General features: G+C 39.3%; 1 protein-coding gene across 1 annotated transcript in view; it reads right to left on the minus strand.

The window, feature by feature from the left end:
- LOC100352716 (prostaglandin-E(2) 9-reductase-like) overlaps positions 1 to 14,017 on the minus strand; it is a 30,603-nt gene that overhangs the window by 10,733 nt on the left and 5,853 nt on the right. Inside the window, exon 2 of the mRNA XM_008248610.4 lies at positions 8,054 to 8,221. Coding sequence (XP_008246832.4) covers positions 8,054 to 8,221 — 168 coding nt within the window. The remainder of the gene's footprint in view (positions 1 to 8,053; positions 8,222 to 14,017) is intronic.

A 14,017-nucleotide genomic window follows, 5' to 3' on the forward strand; every position in this document is an offset into this window, starting at 1 on the left:
AATGAAAAAAGAGTGTGCATAGCCATCTTAATATTGGACAACATAAACTTTACCACAAAAACTATTAGGAGAGACAAGAGGGGCACTATATAATGATTAAGGGATCACTTCAACAGGAAGATATAATGATTATCAATGTATATGCACCTAATTACAGGGCACCAGTTTATTTAAAAGATTTGTTAAGGGACTTAAAGGGAGACTTAGACCCCAACACAATAGTACTGGGGGACTTCTATACCCCACTCTCAGAAATAGACAGATCAATAGGACAGAAGATCAACAAGGAGACAGTAGATTTAAACAACACTATAGCCCAAATGGATCTAACACATATCTACAGAACTTTTCATCCTACACAGAAAGCATTTACATTCTTCTCAGCAGTACATGGAACCTTCTCTAGGATTGACCACATACTAGGCCATAAATCAAGTCTCAGCAAATTCAAAAGAATTAGAATCATATGATCCAGCTTCTCAGACCATAAAGGAATGAAGTTGGAAATTAGCAACTCAGGAATCCCTAGAGCATATGCAAACACATGGAGACTGAACAACATGCTCCTGAATGAACACTGGGTCATAGAAGAATTCAAAAGAGAAATCAAAAATTTTCTGCAAGTAAATGAGGATAAAAGCACAACATACCAAAACTTATGGGACGCAGCAAAAGCAGTGTTAAGAGTAAAGTTTATATCAATAGGTGCCTACATCAAGAAATTGGAAAGGCACCAAATAGATGAGCTTTCAATGCATCTCAAGGGTCTAGAAAATCTGCAGCAAACCAGACCCGAGGCTAGTAGGAGAAGAGAAATAATTAAAATCAGAGAAGAAATCAACAGGATTGAATCCAAAAAAAAAAAAAAAATTACAAAAAATCAGCCAAACGTGGAGCTGGTTTTTTGAAAAAATAAACAAAATTGACACCCCATTGTCCCAACTAACTAAAAAAAGAATAGAAAAGACCCAAATCAATAAAATCAGAGATGAAAAAGGAAACGTAACAACAGACACCACAGAAATAAAAAGAATCATCAGAAATTACTACAAGGACTTGTATGCCAGCAAACAGGAGACCTATCAGAAATGGATAGATTCCTGGACACATGAAACCTACCTAAATTTAACCAGGAAGACATAGAAAACCTAAACAGACCCATAACTGAGGCAGAAATTGAAACAGTAATTAAGGCCCTCCCAGCAAAGAAAAGCCCAGGACCAGATGGATTCACTGCTGAATTCTACCAGACATTTAAAGAAGAACTAACTCCAATTATTCTCAAACTATTCAGAACAATCAGAAAAAAAGGGAATCCTCCCAAATTCTTTCTATGAAGCCAGCATCACCTTAATTCCTAAGCCGGAAAAAAATGCAGCATTGAAAGAAAATTACAGACCAATATCCCTGATGAACATGGATGCAAAAAACCTCAATAAAATTCTGGCCAATAGAATGCAACAACACATCAGAAAGATCATCCACCCAGACCAAGTGGGATTTATCCCTGGCATGCAGGGATGGTTCAATGTGCAGAAAACAATCAATGTGATATACCGCATTAACAGACTGCAGAAGAAAAACCATATGATTATCTCAATAGACGCAGAGAAAGCATTTGATAAAATACAACACCCGTTCATGATGAAAACTCTAAGCAAACTGGGTATGGAAGGAACATTCCTCAATACAATCAAAGCAATCTATGAAAAACCCACAGCCAACATCCTATTGAATGGGGAAAAGTTGGAAGCATTTCCACTGAGATCTGGTACCAGACAGGGATGCCCACTCTCACCACTGCTATTCAATATAGTTCTGGAAGTTCTAGCCAGAGCTATTAGGCAAGAAAAAGAAATTAAAGGGATACGAATTGGGAAGGAAGAAGTCAAACTATCCCTCTTTGCAGATGATATGATTCTTTATTTAGGGGACCCAAAGAACTCTACTAAGAGACTAATGGAACTCAGAGAAGAGTTTGGCACAGTAGCAGGATATAAAATCAATGCACAAAAATCAACAGCCTTTGTATACACAGGCAATACCACAGCTGAGAAAGAACTTCTAAGATCAATCCCATTCACAATAGCTACAAAAACAATCAGATGTCTTGGAATAAACGTAACCAAGGACGTTAAAGATCTCTACGATGAAAATTACAAAACCTTAAAGAAAGAAATAGAAGAGGATACCAAGAAATGGAAAAATCTTCCATGCTCATGGATTGGAAGAATCAATATCATCAAAATGTCCATTCTCCCAAAAGTAACTTACAGATTCAATGCAAAACCAATCAAGATACCGAAGACCTTCTCAGATCTGGAAAAAATGATGCTGAAATTCATATGGAAACACAAGAGACCTCAAATAGCTAAAGCAATCCTGTACAACAAAAACAAAGCCGGAAGCATCACAATACCAGATTTCAGGACATACTACAGGGCAGTTGTTATCAAAACAGCATGGTACTGGTACAAAAACAGATGGATAGACCAATGGAACAGAATTGAAACTCCAGAAATCAATCCAAACATCCACAGCCAATTCATATTTGATCAAGTATCCAAAAACAATCCCTGGAGTAAGGACAGTCTCTTCAATAAATGCTGCTGGGAAAACTGGATTTCCACGTGCAGAATCATGAAGCAAGACCCCTACCTTTCACCTTACACAAAAATTCACTCAAGATGGATTAAAGACTTAAATCTATGACCCGACACCATCAAATTACTACAGAGCATTGGAAAAAACCTGCAAGATATAGGTACTGGCAAAGACTTCTTGGAAAATACCCCAGAAGCACAGGCAGTCAAAGCCAAAATTAACATTTGGGATTGCATCAAATTGAGAAGTTTCTGTACTTCAGAAGAAACAGTCAGGAAAGTGAAGAGGCAACCGACAGAATGGGAAAAAATATTTGCAAACTATGCAACAGATAAAGGGTTGATAACCAGAATCTACAAAGTAATCAAGAAACTCCACAACATCAAAACAAACAACCCACTTAAGAGATGGGTCAAGGACCTCAATAGACATTTTCTTTTTTTGTTTTAATTTTTTATTTTTTTGGACAGGCAGAGTGGACAGTGAGAGAGAGAGACAGATAGAAAGGTCTTCCTTTTGCCATTGGTTCACCCTCAATGGCCGCCCCGGCCAGCGCGTGCGGCCGGCACACCGCGCTGTTCCAATGGCAGGAGCCTGGTACTTCTCCTGGTCTCCCACGGGGTGCAGGGCCCAAGCACTTGGGCCATCCTCCACTGCACTCCCTGGCCACAGCAGAGAGCTGGCCTGGAAGAGGGGCAACCAGGACAGAATCCGACACCCTGACTGGGACTAGAACCTGGTGTGCCTGCGCCGCAAGACGGAGGATTAGCCTAGTGAGCCGTGGCGCCAGCCAATATACATTTTTCAAAAGAGGAAATCCAAATGGCCAAGAGACACACGAAAAAATGTTCAAGATCACTAGCAATTAGGGAAATGCAAATCAAAACCACAATGAGGTTTCACCTCACCCCAGTTAGAATGGCTCACATTCAGAAATCTACCAACAACAGATGCTGGAGAGGATGTGGGGAAAAAGGGACACTAACCCACTGTTGGTGGGAATGCAAACTGGTCAAGCCACTATGGAAGTCATTCTGGAGATTCCTCAGAAACCTACCATTCAACCCAGCCATCCCACTCCTTGGAATTTACCCAAAGGAAATGAAATTGGCAAAGAAACAAGCTGTCTGCACCTTAATGTTTATTGCAGCTCAATTCACAATAGCTAAGAGCTGGAACCAACCCAAATACCCATCAACAGTAGACTGGATAAAGAAATTATGGGACATGTACTCTATAGAATACTATATAGCAGTCAAAAATAATGAAATCCGGTCATCTGCAACAAGATGGAGGAATTAGGATACCATCATGCTGAGTGAATTAAGCCAGTCCAAAGGGACCAATATCATATGTTCTCCCTGATAGGCGACAACTAACTGAGCACCAAAGGGGAAACCGGTTGAAGTGAAATGGACACTATGAGAAACAGTGATTTGATCAGCTCTTGTGCTGACTGTTGATGTACAATGTAATATTTATCCATTTTAGTATTTTTTCTTTGTTTTGTTCTAGTACTGCTGGTTGAACTCTGTGATTAACACACAATTATTCTTAGGTGTTTAAATTTTAACTGAAAAGTGATCCCTGTTAGGAAATAAGCCAGTCCCAAAGGGACAAATACCATATGTTCTCCCTGATCGGTGACAATTAACTGAGCACCAAAAAGGAAACCTGTTGAAGTGAAATGAACACTATGAGAAACAGTGACTTGATCAGCCCTTGCCCTGACTGTTGATGAACAACTTAATATGTTATCCTTCTTAGTATTTTTTTGTTTGTTCTACTTAATACTTTTGGTTGAATACTGTAATCAATACACAGTTATTCTCAAGTGTTGAAACTTAACTGAAAATTGATTGCTGTTAAATAGAGTGGGAATAAGAGAGGGAAGAGATGTGCAATTTGGGACATGCTCAAGCTGACTTACCTCAAACGGTAGAGTTAGAAACATACCAGGGGTTTCTAATCCAATCCCATCAAGGTGGCATGTATCAATGCCTTCTCACTAGTCCCAGTGATCAATTTCTGTTCACAATTGATCATAGTGATAGGACTAAGAGCCAGAGGGAGCACATAAGCAAGACTAGTGTCTGCAAATACTAGCTGATAGAATAGAAAAGGGAGAAAACAATCCATCATGGGAAGTGAGATACACAGCAGACCCATAGAATGGCAGATGTCCTAAACAGCACTCTGGCCTCAGAATCAGCCCTTTAGGCACGCAGATCTGGCTAAAAAGCCCATGAGAGTATTACAGGCATGGAAAGCCAATACACTCTTGCAAAAAAAAAAAAAAAAAAAAAAAAAAACTAAATGAAAGATCTCCGCGAGTGAGCTCCCAGTGGAAAGAACAGGTCATCAAAGAAGGAGGTACCTTTCTCTGAAGGGAGGAGAGAATGTCCACTTTGACTATGACATTGTCTAAATATGATCAGAGTTGGTGAACTCAAAAGGCATCCATAGCCTTGGAAACTCATGACTAGAGCCTAGGGTGATTACTGATGCCATAAACAAGAGTGTCAATTTGTAAAGTCAACAACAGGAGTCACTGTGTACTTACTCCTCATGAAGGATCTCTGTCCTCAATGTGCTGTACATTGTGATTTAAGGCTATAACTAGTACTCAAACAGTATATTTTACTTTGTGTTTTTATGTGGGTGCAAACTGTTGAAATCTTTACTTAATATATGCTCTACGGATCTTCTGTATATAAAGAGAATTGAAGATGAATCTTGATGTGAATGGAAGGGGGGAGGGAGAGAGAAAGGGGAGGGTTTTGGGTGGGAGGGAACTTATGGGTTGGGGAGCCATTGTACTCCATAAGCTGTACTTTGGAAATTTATATTCATTAAATAAAAGTTAAAAAAAAAAAGAAATGCAATGATATTGAACAGCTCTTGTTTTGGCTGTCATGGAACAATGTTTATCTTGCCTGTTTGTGTTCTTTTTTTTTTTTTTTTTGACAGGCAGAGTTAGTGAGAGAGAGAGACAGAGAGAAAGGGCTTCCTTTCATAGGTTCACGCCTCAATCGCCACTATGGCCGGCGTGCTGCGCTGATCCGAAGCCAGGAGCCAGGTGCTTCCTCCTGGTCTCCCATACAGGTGCAGGGCCCAAGGATTTGGGCCATCCTCCACTGCCTTCCTGGGCCATAGCAGAGAGCTGGACTGGAAGAGGAGCAACCAAGACAGAATCCAGTGCCCTAACCGGGATAGAACCCAGGGTACTGACGCTGCAGTCAGGGGATTAGTCTAGTGAGCTGTGGTGCCGGCCCTGTCTGTGTTCTTTTTGCTTCACACCATATAGTGAACTCTCTACTTAGTTACAGTTAATCTTACGAGTATAAAACTAACTTAAAACTGACCTTTGTAAAAAATAAGAATGGGAAAGGAAGAGGGAGAAAGAAGAAAAGGTGGGAGTATAAGTGGGGAGGAGGTGGGGTGGGGGAGAATCACCATGTTCCCAAATCTGTATATATTAAATGCATGAAATTTGTATTCCTTAAATAAAATTAAAAAAAAAAAAGAATGAATCTTGATGTGAATGGAAGGGGAGAGGAAGTGGGAAAGGGGAGGGTTGTGGGTGGGAGGGACGGTATGGGGGGGAAGCCATTGTAATCCATAAATCGTACTTTGGAAATTTATATTCATTAAATAAAAGTTAAAAAAAAAAAGAAGAAAAAAAAAAGAATGAAACCCTGACATCTGCAACAAAATTGATGAAACAGAAAATCATTATATAAAGTCAACAGGCCAGTCACAAAACCACAAATGCCACATCTTTCTCTTATTTGTAGAAGTTAATATATATTGATAAAGCATAAAAATGTGTGAGTGCCATAAATGTTTGTACATAAATGGTGAAAACATTGTCTTCACTGCCATCCACAGGACAATATACCTTTTTTTAAACTTTTATTTAATGAATATAAATTTCCAAAGTACAGCTTATGAATTACAATGGCTTTCCCCACCTGCATAACTTCCCTCCCACTCGCAACCCTCCCCTTTCCCGCTCCCTCTCCCCTTCCATTCACATCAAGATTCATTTTCTTTTTTTTTTTTCGGACAGGCAGAGTGGACAGTGAGAGAGAGACAGAGAGAAAGGTCTTCCTTTGCCATTGATTCACCCTCCAATGGCTGCCGTGACCAGCGCGCTGTGGCCGGCGCACCGCACTGATCCAATGGCAGGAGCCAGGTGCTTCTCCTGGTCTCCATGCAGGTGCAGGGCCCAAGTACTTGGGCCATCCTCCACTGCACTCCCTGGCCACAGCAGAAAGCTGGACTGGAAGAGGGGCAACCGGAACAGAATCCGAGCCCCGACTGGGACTAGAATCCGGTGTGCTGGCGCCGCAAGGCAGAGGATTAGCCTAGTGAGCCGCGGCGCCGGCCAAGATTAATTTTCAATTCTCTTTATACACAGAAGATCCGTTTAGTATATATTAACTAAATATTTCAACAGTTTGCACCCACATAGAAACACAAAGTGAAAAATACTGTTTGAGTACTAGTTATAGCATTAAGTCTCAATGTACAGCACATTGAGGACAGAGATCCTTCATGAGGAGTAAGTGCACAGTGACTCCTGTTGTTGACTTTACAAATTGACACTCTTGTTTATGGCATCAGTAATCACCCTAGGCTCTAGTCATGAGTTTCCAAGGCTATGGATGCCTTTTGAGTTCACCAACTCTGATCATATTTAGACAATGTCATAGTCAAAGTGGACGTTCTCTCCTCCCTTCAGAGAAAGGCACCTCCTTCTTTGATGACCTGTTCTTTCCACTGGGATCTCACTTACAGAGATCTTTCATTTAGGTAATTTTTTTTTGACAGAGAGGACAACGTACCTTTATTTCCTTACTCTGGGGTCATTGCCATGAATTTCACATTTTGTGATAATTTCATGAGAAAAAAAAATATATGTGTGTATTAATGTATCAGCACACTGGGTTCTAGTCCCAGTCAGGGTGCCAGATTCTGTCCTGGTTGCTCCTCTTGCAGTCCAGCTCTCTGCTGTGGCCTGGGAAGTCTGTAGAGGATGGCCCAAGTCCTTGGGCCGTGCACCCGCATGGGAGACCAGGAGAAGGACCTGGCTCCTGGCTTCAGATTAGCGCAGTGCGCCTGCCGCAGTGTGACAGCCGCAGCGGTCATTGTGGGGTGAACCAACGGAAAAGGAAGACCTTTCTCTCTGTCTCTCTCTCTCACTGTCCACTCTGCCTGTTAAAATATATATATATATGTATCTATATATGAAAGCAAATAAGGCAAAATATCAAAACTGTTAAATCTTAAATTAAAAAAAGTGAAAAGTAATAAAAATAAGATGCATGGTTAAAGTGTGCCAATAAGAACAATTCCTCAACAACTACTGACAAAATTATGTAATTATCCTTCACACACATCACTTTTTATTAATTTACACCCCAATACATCAAGCATGCTATACCTTTGAAGTGTAGAATATGTCTTTTCTCTTCACAGTACCGTCTGCAATCTTGCTTCTGATGGCCAAACCTACTTCCACTTCATTTTGGTACAGGTAAGCTGCATCAATTTGGCGATATTCAGCATCTATAGCTATTTTGGTGGCCTCCCCAGCCTTACTCTTAGGAACCTAGAGAAGCAGTCAAAAGTATTATCTACAGACCAAATGATTAGAAATTAGTACAGGCATCATCGGTGATCTTCACAATAATCAATTTTTTTTCTCACGTCTTAGAATAAATCTGCATTTTTAGTGGATCAGTACATTACAATTTGCCTGGATCTCCCTCAGTTATTAGCAGAAAATAAACAGCTGAGGAACCTCCGCACACCAGGCAACTATGTTAATCACTGCTGGCAAAATTTCTCAGGATCTATGCCAGTTTTATTGATTTAATGGAAAGATTCAAATGACACAGCAAAAAGTTAGTGTCATGGTTATTATTCATATCATGAGTTCACAAAGGAAAGTTAACATAAGTGACAACATCTGAAAGAAAACATCTGAAAAGGAAGATGTTGATTTACAGTCTCCATTCCTGAGCTTTTCACTCGGGTTTGGTTACATATATCCCTTCTACTAGGCCACACTTATGTTCCAGTCCCTCAGTGAAAAGCAGTGATACCTAGCTAACTTGTTTGCACATGCAGTTTAGCTACAACCAACATCCTAAAATTAGGGAATACAGAAGAATGTTGGTTCATTCATGGCCAAGATTGTGAATATGTAGTTCAGTGGACAGCAAGATAGCATGTTAATCTTTTTCTACGGAGCCATTCTATATGCCCTCTGCCACCCAAACTAAAATTGATACTTAAGAAATATGTATTTTCATATGAGAAATTAACTGCATTATGTAAGGGATTATTATTATTGCCATCCTTAAAAACGGGCCAATTCTTTTTGAGAAGCTATAAAATATAGAGCAAAATTTTAAATTATTGGCTTTCCAAAATTGGATAAAGATTTGAAAGTATTTGTTAAATTATAAACAGGTAAGGGCCGGTGCCATGGCTCAATTGGCTAATCCTCCGCCTGTGGCACAGGCACCCCGGGTTCTAGTCCCGGTTGGGGCACTGGATTCTGTCCCTGTTACTCCTCTTCCAGTCCAGCTCTCTGCTGTGGCCCGGGAAGGCAGTGGAGGATGGCCCAAGTGCTTGGGCCCTGCACCCACATGGAGACCAGGAGGAAGCACCTGGCTCCTGGCTTCAGATTGGTGCAGTGCGCCAGCCGTAGCAGCCATTAGGGAGGTGAAGCAATGGAAGGAAGCCCTTTCTCTACGTCTCTCTCTCTCACTGTCTACCTCTGCCTGTCAAGAAAAAAATTAAAAACATAAACAGGTAAATCAAGCAGTTTTCCATTTATTTGGAGAATTTGAGAGGCTGGCTTTAATCGATGAACCAAATACTAGACCCCCACTGCCCTTGCCTGATAGCAGGCCTCTACTTTCCTAAAATTTGAGTATACTCAGAGTTTTATCAGGGCTGAATCTTAGTCTGGTGTCCTTTTCATTCATGCCACATCAGTCTGAAAGTAACAGCAGAGGCCAAATAATCAAAACACCTCTCATTATATCACATCTCCTTTAGGGCCAGAATGGTGTTGCAGCAGGGTAAGCCTATATGAGATTTCCAGTTTGAGTACCAGCTACCCTGCTTCCAATCCAGCTCCCTGGTAATGAACCTGGGAAAGCAGCAAAGGCCTCCAGGGCCTTTCACTGAGAGAACCAGTGGGTAGAAGATCTGTTTATTCTCTCTCTGTCACTCAGCCTATCATATAAATAATTAAAATATTAAAGATGAATCCTACCTTTCAATACTGTTGTATTAGGGATTAATTTCCAACACATGCATTTTGGAGGACATAACAGCACAGACAATACTTCGTAATTTTTTTTTTCATTTCAAAAATAGCACTAACTGGATCTTCTTTAATAGAGACCTTGATGTTTTGTGCTTACACTTACTTTACTTATCCCCTCCAGGTGGCAGTTAATTGCTATATGTCAATCTATATTCTGGTATACCTAGTGTTATCATTGATAGCTTTTTTATTTGGGGAAAAATAAGAACAATGAGTGGAATTACACAAAGAAACAGGGAAGAGGAATCAGCAGCAATTCTTAACACCTATTAAATATTTAATGGTGTCGCTTTTATCAATTTGTATTTTGGGTCACTACTACAGTGCAAAGATCTCCCAGTTATTTAGTAAGCTCCTTGGCTATGAAACTTTTATGTATGATATGTTTTTCATTTCTGAAGCTAACACACTTTGTTGTATATGAAAAGTAGTCAGTAAATAATGAATGAGTAAAATTGAAGTGAATTACTACCTGTAATCTATACACTTGTAAAGCTTTTGGAGTTGACCAATATATGAATGAGTCTATGTACTGAACAAAGCAGAATCAATTTTAGTCTTCATTGATAATTTTAAATAAAAAAGATTGAATGTTGCTTTATTAGGTTGATAATTGAGGCTAATGGGGAGGATCATGTTTGAATTGTGGGTTATTTTTGTTTGAATAACTGCTAGGCATGGGAATGTAATTTGAATAATTCATTATTATTGTTATCAAAACATTTATTATAAATTCATATTCACAATATTAAGATGTTTCTATAATCAGTAGGGAAATAACATTATCTTTCATTAAAATAGCATCTCCACAGAATTCACTTCTTCACTACCCTAGAAATAGAATAACTGAACCAAGGCAGTAAAATTTTTTATCTATTTTCACAGCTTTTTGGACATACAATCCACCCATTTTCTGGTGAATACAAACATGGAGGCTTTTGTCACAACTTCTACCAGATGCTTTAATCTATGGATCATGGTGGGGGTGATTTTCAGTTGTTGGTGATGGGGCACTTCTCTTCTGGTTAATTCATGATGCTGCTAAGCCACTCACACTCTGTTATATGTATATCTCAAGCAAGAAGCAAAGGTACTACATTTTCATTGTTTTCTCAAAAACAGTATGTTGTTGGTTTCCTTCAAAGATCCTTATCTACCACTGAACCTGTTTCTCTTAAGGTTTGTTCCCTTCTGACTCATTAGGACTAAAACTGATTTGCTTGGAAAGGTGGGGATTCATGGTGGGAAATGATAACAGCCCTTCTATTGACATTTCTGGGTTGGGAGTCTGTAAAGTTGTGAGCTTTTGGGGAAATAGCAAATAGCAGATGTTTACCAGTTAGTTAGTGTTTCTCTGTAGCCATGGTGAACAGGAAATTCTCTTCATTTAGTAAGGAAAATAAGGGACAGAGTTCAGACACTACCAACAGTCCAGAGGCTATCTACTAGAAACTCAAAGATGAGGACTGCAGGAAACTGAAGAATGAGGTTTCTTTGCGGGATATCTGTCCAAGAATATGAAAGGGAAACTGCCCAAGAAGACTGATTAAGAGTCATATATAGGGGAGGTTTAGAAGGAGGTAAATGAAAACCTATCTAATTGGGAAATATTGATAAGTACTCTTTTTAAAAAAAAATTGGTTTATTTATTTGAGAGGCAGAGTCACAGACAGAGAGAGGGAGAGACAGAGAGAAAGGTCTTCCATCTGCTGGTTCACTCCGCAAATGGCCTCAAAGACTGATCCGAAGTCAGGAGCCAGAAGCTTCTTCTGGATCTCCCATGTGGGCACAGGGGCCCAAAAACTTGGACCATCTTCCATTGCTTCCCCAGTCCATAAGCAGAGAGCTGGACTGGAAGTTAAGCAGCTGGACAGGAACCCGTGCCCATATGGGATGTCAACAATACAGGCGTAGGCTTAGTCAACTACACCACAGAGCAGACCCCAATAAATACTCTTTTGATAACTATATTCTGCTGATCAAATGAAAACTTTGCTCATATATTATCCATGAGTGCGATTAGAGTCAAACATAGAATGTTCTTGAGATCCAGGGAGTTGGTGCAGTGGGCCACGAATCTAAGGAAACAATTGACTGACCAAATTTCTCTGAATATCTACTTCACATTCATTACATTTGCTTACACTTATTAATAAATTAGAAGTTTTTATATCTGGTCCTTTTAAATATTGCAAATATAAAACAACAAAGATTTATAAATAAAAACCCAAAATATCCCACAGCTATTAAATATTGGCATCAAAATCATATTGATCAAAGAAGGAGGTACCCTTCTCTGAAGGGAGGAGAGAACTTCCACTTTGACTATGGCCTTGTGTAAATAAAATCGAAGTTGGTGAACTCAAGAGGCTTCCATTGCCTTGGCAGCTCATGACAAGAGCCTAGGGTGATTACTGATGCCATAAACAAGGGTATCAGTTGTTAAATCAACAACAAGAGTCACCTGTGCACTTACTCCCCATGTAGGACTCTGTTCTTAACGTGTTGTACTATGTGAGTCAATGGTTATAACTAGTAATCAAACAGTACTTTACACTTTGTGTTTCTGTGTGAGTGCAAACTGTTGAAATTTTTACTTAATATATACTAACTTGATCTTCTGTATATAAATATAATTGAAAATGAATCTTGATGTGAATGCTGTTGGAGAGGGAGCAGGAGATGGGAGGGTGGTGGGTGGGAGGGAAGTTATGGGGGGGAAAAAGCCACTGTAATCCAAAAGCTGTACTTTGGAAGTTTATATTTATTAAATGAAAGTTAAAAGAAGAAAAAAAGAATATCAAAAAAATTCACATTGAATAATAAGTAAAACATCAAATCAACTAAATTCTCCAAATTAGCAAAAATGTTTTCAGGTAGAGTACATAAAATAATTCTTTTCAAAAAATATAAACGTCTAGAAGCATCCATTACAAGTATGTGAAATTATTTTGTGTAATTTATGTATACAGAGAGAGCGAGCATTTGCCACCTGGTTATAAGGAATCAAATTTAAATTTCAGGTCATTTACCCAAAAGTTGAGACAATGTCATAGATTGTTGGCCAAAGAACTCAGAGACAAACAGAAACAAACAGCTGTTCAAGGGCTTTCCAGTACTTAAACCTGTATTTTGATTCTTCTGCTCCCCTTCATCCTATTAGAGAGACTTTCTCAAGCCATGCCTTTCATCTGAGCTATATCCAACCAACACATGCAACTACAGTTTTCTCTCAAATTATTCATTTATTAAATTAAAGGTCATGAATTCCAGAGGGCCCTGAAGCCATGTCTTGTAACTCTTTTTGGTGTTCTATATATGTATTGGTTTATTGTACATTTCCTTCAATGAAAAACATATTTCATGACAGAAGATATTAAGTCTTCTTAATTATTATTTTGCTCATAATGTCTACCACGGTGGTTCTTTTCTTAAAGATTTACTTATTTTATGTGAGAGGAGCAGAGTTATGGACAGAGAGAGAGAGGGACAAAGAGAAAGAGGGAGAGATCTTCCATCAACTGGTTGGTTCACTCCTCAAATGGCCGCAATGGCTGGAGCAGGGCCGACCTAAAGCCTGAGCCATGAGCTTCTTCCAGGTTTCTCAGGTAGGTTCAGAAGCCCAACCACTTGGGCCGTCTTCCACTTCTTTTCCAGGTCATTAGTAGGAAGCTGGATTATAAGTGCAGCCAGGACTCAGACGGGCACCCATATGTCATGCCAGCCTTGCAGGTGGAGGATTAACCTACTACTCCACAGCACTGGCACCTACCATGGTGTTTTGAACATTACACTTATTCAGAAATACTCATTTATTGAAAAACAGCTCATCACTTCTGAATATTTTACACAAGAGTAATTATAAGAAAAAAATGAAAGGAAAGATATTACAACTGATTACCACTGAAGTACAAAGATCCTGACACTGGTGTGAAAAATCATGTGTCAAGAAAATAGGCAATGTAAAACATTAGAAAAATTAAAATAAATATGCCATATAAACTGATAGAACCATGACAACATAGAAAGTATGGACAGATCAATAACAATGAGATTTAATTA

The sequence above is a fragment of the Oryctolagus cuniculus genome, chromosome 13 (assembly GCF_964237555.1).
Source record: "Oryctolagus cuniculus chromosome 13, mOryCun1.1, whole genome shotgun sequence".
In the NCBI taxonomy this organism is placed as follows: domain Eukaryota; kingdom Metazoa; phylum Chordata; class Mammalia; order Lagomorpha; family Leporidae; genus Oryctolagus; species Oryctolagus cuniculus.